The sequence below is a fragment of the Terrapene carolina genome, unplaced genomic scaffold, assembly GCF_002925995.2.
Source record: "Terrapene carolina triunguis isolate 2854851 unplaced genomic scaffold, T_m_triunguis-2.0 Scaffold51355, whole genome shotgun sequence".
NCBI classification, from domain to species: domain Eukaryota; kingdom Metazoa; phylum Chordata; order Testudines; family Emydidae; genus Terrapene; species Terrapene triunguis.
This window is the reverse complement of record NW_020715706.1, coordinates 1-5,468: the sequence shown is the minus strand read 5'-3', so window position 1 is coordinate 5,468 and position 5,468 is coordinate 1. Positions and strand designations below refer to the sequence as shown.

Here is a 5,468-nt window from a genome sequence, read left to right as displayed (position 1 = left end):
AGGCGGGGGCTGGGTGCCCTCACACATGTGTCCAGGCCTGGGCTCCGCCATGACGGGGTGCATGGCCGGGGGGGCAGTGGGGTCAGCGTGTCTCGCTGCATGCGCAGGCCGGCACAGGGCATGTGCGTGAGCACACGCGTGTGCGCTGCAGGGCTCGGCGTGACCGCTCCCCAGTGTCCCTGGAGCAGAGGACAGGGCAGCCTGGCTGCTGGGAGTGGGTCAGCTCGCCAGGCCCTGATCCGGGGCTCAGGGGAGCCGAGGGAGGGGGTTGGCTGTGGGGAGCCCTGCAGGATAACGGCCTCGCCCAGCCCTGGGTGAATTTGCATCCCTTCCCAGTAGGGTGAGTCTGCAGGGAAATGAGGCTGCCCGGGGGCTGCACCCGCCCTGATCTAATCAGCCAGACCCTGCAAATAAAAGCCACCTGTGTCTGCGCTGGTGGCAGGAAACAATCCCCAGAGCAAACACGGCAACTGGGAGCAAGATAAACAGGGCCTGGCCTCAGCTCCATCTGCTGGGGGGGAGGGGGGCAGCTCCCCGCACAGGCCCCGAACTTCCCTCCCCACTGGGGGCTGCGCAGAGCATAGGGACCCACGTGGGAGACCAGCTCAGAGCTGCCCTCTGACTCTGTCAAAATCCATGGGGCTGGGGCAGAGATGTGGGGCCCAGCCAGATCACTAGGAACACGGGCCCTGGCTCATAGCACTGGCCATGGTGGCCTGCTTCCTGCTGCATTGGTTCAGCCCAGCTAGTCTAGAACCCCACCTCCTGCTGCATTGGTTCAGCCCAGCTAGTCTAGAACCCCACCCCTGCTGCATTGGTTTGGCCCAGCTAGTCTAGAACCCTACCTCCTGCTACATTGGTTCAGCCCAGCTAACCCAGAACCCTCTTCCTGCTACATTGGTTCAGCCCAGCTAGTCTAGAACCAACCTTCTGAAGCTTTGGTTCAGCCCAGCTAGTCTAGAACCACACCTCCGGCTGCTCCGGATCAGGCCACTGGCCCATCCTACCTCCTGTCCAACCATTGACTGCTCTTGACCTGTGTCTTCCATGGAGCTCAGGGCAAAGCTCCATCCCCTGCCCCAGCACCGCCCAATGCCCGCTGCTGTTGGGGCGTATCAGCCCAGCTCCCCTCCAGGCACCGCCCCACAGGGGGTGGGTTGGGGGCTAGCATGGGAACCCTACAGCCGGCCCCCTCCCCCTGCTACATTGTTACCCCTCACCGACCCCTCTGCCGCCCGAACGCCCTGCTGCGGGGAGTCTCACAGGGTAACAAGGCAGCCTTTCCTCCCACCGATCCCGGTCAATATCACCGAGGGGCCCCCATGCTCCAATCTCCTCCCCCATTGCCCTGCCTGGCCTTGAGCCCGTCCCCAGCTCTGCTCCGCTGGGAGGGCAGCGCTGGGGTCTGAGCCTGGGAAACAGGGCTGCCCTGGCCCCCGCTGTCCCATGAGCCATGGGGGACCCTCCTTCTTCCCTAGTGCCAGCCTCCTCTCCATCCCCCCCCCCCCACTGCGGGCCCAAGAGCCGCCCCCTCTGCCCTCCGGGCAGCCTCCCCGAAACCCCAGCTCCTGCCTCGCGTCCAGTCTCTGACCTGCTGCGTCTCCAAGGAGGGTGAGATCGGCCCAGGCCCCCGGTGCGGGAGGGGAGGGTGACAGGACCAAGGGCCCCGGTGGGGGAGGGGAGGGTGGCAGAATGACCAAGGGCCCCGGTGGGGGAGGGGAGGGTGACAGGACCAAGGGCCCCGGTGGGGGAGGGGAGGGTGGCAGAATGACCAGGGGCCCAGCCCGTCAGCAAGCCCCGGGCCCGCTAATGAGCTGGCATCGGCAGCTCCCCTCGAGGCAGACGAGCCCCCAGCCCCGTGTGTCTGTCGCCTGGAGACGCCTGCCGCTGGCAGCGCGGCCGCATGGGCAGCCACGCCGGGAGCTGGCTTGTTCCAGGGGACGGGGCGGCATCGCTGCCCGGGGCGCTGGGGAGCGGGCGAGGCTGAACCTGCCCCCTCTGGGCAGAGTCGAGCACTCCCTGCCCCCTGCCTCTCCCCAGCTCCATGCAACGCCCCGCCAGAGCCGCCAGCGTGGAAAGGAGCCGGGGTCCCGGAGCATCGCCTCCAGCACCCTCTGACTTTGCATTGTCCCCGTCCCCGTCCGCCAGGCAGGGACACCCCCTGCTCCCACTCCTGCCCCCCTGGGCAAGGGACGCCCTTCCCAGCCCTACTCCCCAGCCCTGCCAGGGGCGCCCGGGCTGGCAGGAGGGGAGATGGTCGAAGCACCCACAGCAAAGCCAGCGCCCTGCCTGTGGGTCCCGCTCCCAGTCCTGGGCCTTTCCGGTCGCTCCCCTACCCAGCCGAGAGCGTGGCAGGGCCCCACCGGAGCCTCATCCCCACAGTAAGAGACGTCCGGCTCCGGGGGCCCCACGCTGCCCCCTGCACTAGAAAACACCCAGCAAAGCTGGGTCCCCCCCCATGTCCTGGCCCCGGCCACAGCCCCAGCCTGCCCAGGCCCTGGGTGTCTGCGCCGCCCGGGCGCAATCCCTGCCCTCCGGCGCCCTCTAGTGGGGGTTCGCGGGATTGTCCGCTCGGTGGGACCAGGCCCAACGCTGCCGGGGTCAGGGCAGGAGCAGGGCAGGAGCAGGGCGAAGCCGGCCAGTCTGGCTCCTGGCTCACCCGGGGCTCGCAAAGCGCGCCAGTATCGCCCCCAGCTGGGGAAACCGAGGCACAGGGTGGGGAAAGGGACTCGCCTAAGGTCCCACTGCAAGTCAGTGGCGGAACAGGGCAGAGAACCCAGGAGTCCTGCCTCCCAGGGTACCCCCCCCCCGCACTCTAACCACTCCCTCATCACCGACTAGGCCAGAACGGCTCTTTGGGGGGGCTGCTCCTGATCCCCCAGGAGCCCAGGGGGATCCAGACATTTCCTAGGGGCATCCCCAGACAGGTGTGGCCCGTCCCTGCCCTGTCCCTGGGGCACCTTTCACACCCCAGCCGTCAGCCGGCCGGTGCGGGAGAGGGCGGGCCGGGGCCCAGGACAGGAATTAAAGGCAAAGCTGCTCCCAGGTGGCTCCACGTTTAACCCAAACGGTCCCTCCCCAGACAGGGCGGCCTCGGCCACGCTGCAAAGTCCAGTGCCCCCCACGGGGCGCAGGGATGGGAACTGGGCACGTGCATCGCCCAGCGGCCCGGCCCCTGCCAGGCAGCGAGAAAGAGAAGACCCCCCCAGAGGGGCCCGATTGGAGCAACAGGAGGGGGAATCCCCGGATATCTGCTTGATTCCCACCCCCCCAGCTCGCTAGCCTCGCTCCCGCTGCGGGGCCAGCCCTGAACAGCACCCCCTGCTGGTCACAGACCAGCTCGGGGTTCCCGGCGGTCTGCTAGGGCAGTGCGTGGGGCAGCAGGCGGGACGCCGGGATGGGCCGATCCCCATCCCAGTGCTGGGACCCACCGCCCCAGCTCGACACCGCCGAGGTGGGGGACAGGCTGGGGAGAGGATCTGACGTGGGAGGTGGGTGGGCCAAGCCTCCCCCAGGAGCCTCAGGGCAGTGAGCCCCGGGCAGGGGGCCGGGCACAGCTTGGCATCCGTGACCCAAGGAAGGGAAGCGTCTGCCCCAGTGTCCCCTGGCCTCCACCGTGGCATTTCAACAAGCAGCCCAGTGAGCAGCGCAGCTCCTGCCCCCCCCCATGACACCACTGTCCCCCCCCGGCTGGCGTCCCACTGGCCCCGGCTCTGCCCCTAATCCCCCCAGCACGGGCGCATTGTGCCGCGGGAGAAAGGAAAGTGGAGCGTCAGGCGTTTTCCCTATTGTGACCCTGAGCTCCGGAGCGAGCGCGGCCCAGCACTTTCCATTGTGCGCCCGGGCGGCTGATCCCCCCACAATGGCTGAGTGGACTGGACAAGCCGGCGCCTGGCCCCCCGCACCTCCCGGGCTCCCCCCGCTGACTCAGCCCTGCCTGCTTGTGCACACGCTGCACTGAGCCGGCCGGGCTATAAGAGACCCTGGGAGGCCCCCAGCCCCACAGCGCCACCCTCGTCTTTGTGCCCTGCAGACCAAGTAAGTATCAGGCTATGAACCCCCCGGGCCCCTGCAGCCGCCCCCCACGAGACTCTCTGGGGGCGCTCGGGGGGGGGCAGCACAGCTGGCACCTTGGTATTTTTGGCGTGGATCCTGGTTTCGGGGACTTGCTGTCTTGGCTGTCCACTGCCTCCTCGCCCCCCCCCCAGCCCTGGCACAGGATTAGGGAAGCTGGGGGGGGCAGAGCCCTCCCACGAGGGCACATCTGCCATGCACCCCGATAACTGCGCCATGGAGTCACCCCGCTGCTGCATGAGCGTCCCAGTGGGCGCTGGGACCAGGAGCCTGCCCATCCCCGCCTGCTGCCCTGTTTTTAGGGTGTGGGGGGCTCCTGTGAACTGCAGCCCCTGCTAGCCTCTGGGCTCCCCCCCCCCCCCGCCCCGTGCCCCCCCCCCCCGACCCGCCGCCCCTGCTAGCCCAGCCCTGGGCTCCATGTCCCTAACTCCTCAATCCCACCATGTAGCTGCCCCAACCCTCGGTGCCGCCATTCCCCCTCGGAGCAGAGGCGAACCCTGGGGCCGGATGTGCTCTAGGAACCCAGATTCCCCCGTGGGCGTAGCTGAGACTCGTGCCCTGCCCTGCTGGAGCCGTGTCGCTGCGGGGGGCCAGGGCGGGGGTCTCGTGTGGCTGAGGTGGGCTTTGTCTCTGCAGCTGGCGAGCTCCCAATGACCAGCCCGCCCATGGAGGCCCTGGGCCAGTTCAAGCTCACGGTCTGGGAGGAGGAGAATTTCCAGGGCAAGCGCAGCGAGTTCCTGCTGGAGTGTCCCAGCGTCATGGACCGCAGCTTCCGCAAGCTCCGCTCCATCAAGGTGGAGAACGGCTCGTAAGTGCCCCAGGCCCCAGCCTCACCCGCCCGGGGCCCCCTCGCCGCCTCCTCCCGCGAGCCGCCAGGCCGTAGGGCAGCTCCGCAGTGCAGCAGGGGTCAGAGCACGCGCCTGGGTCCTAGCCCCAGCTCTGCCACGGACTTGCTGGGTGACCTTGGGCCAGTCGCTTCCCTGCTCTGTGACTCGGTTTCTCCCGCTGTGAAATGAGGCGCATGAGGGAAGGGACGGGCTCCCTGCCCCCAGGCGGTGCTGAGGGCAAGGGGCAGCTGATCTGTCCAGGTGGGGGAAGCCTAGACTGGGTCCCTTGGGGGCCTGCCCTGCTCCCTCCTCCCAGGGACTTTGCCAGCTCTGCTTTTGGGGGCACGTTCCCGCAGACGTGCTGGTGCCGCTGACACCGTCCCCTCCCCCTCTCGCACAGCTGGGTGGGCTTCGAGTACCCGGAGTACCAGGGGCAGCAGTTCATCCTGGAGAAGGGCGACTACCCCCGCTGGGAGGCCTGGAGTGGAAACAGCGGCTACCGAACCGAGCACCTGCTGTCGTTCCGGCCCATCAAATGCGCTGTGAGTCGGACGCGCCTTCGAACGC

General features: G+C 68.3%; 1 protein-coding gene across 1 annotated transcript; it reads left to right on the top strand.

Moving 5' to 3' along the window:
• Nucleotides 1–4,724: 4,724 nt before the first annotated feature.
• LOC113405862 (beta-crystallin A2-like) lies at nucleotides 4,725–5,443 on the top strand (the record flags this gene model as incomplete). Its single annotated transcript, XM_026647146.1, has 2 exons — nucleotides 4,725–4,882; nucleotides 5,302–5,443. Coding segments are annotated over exons 1-2 (300 nt in total), but the record flags the coding sequence as incomplete, so codon positions are not given.
• Between the last annotated feature and the right edge of the window lie 25 nt (nucleotides 5,444–5,468).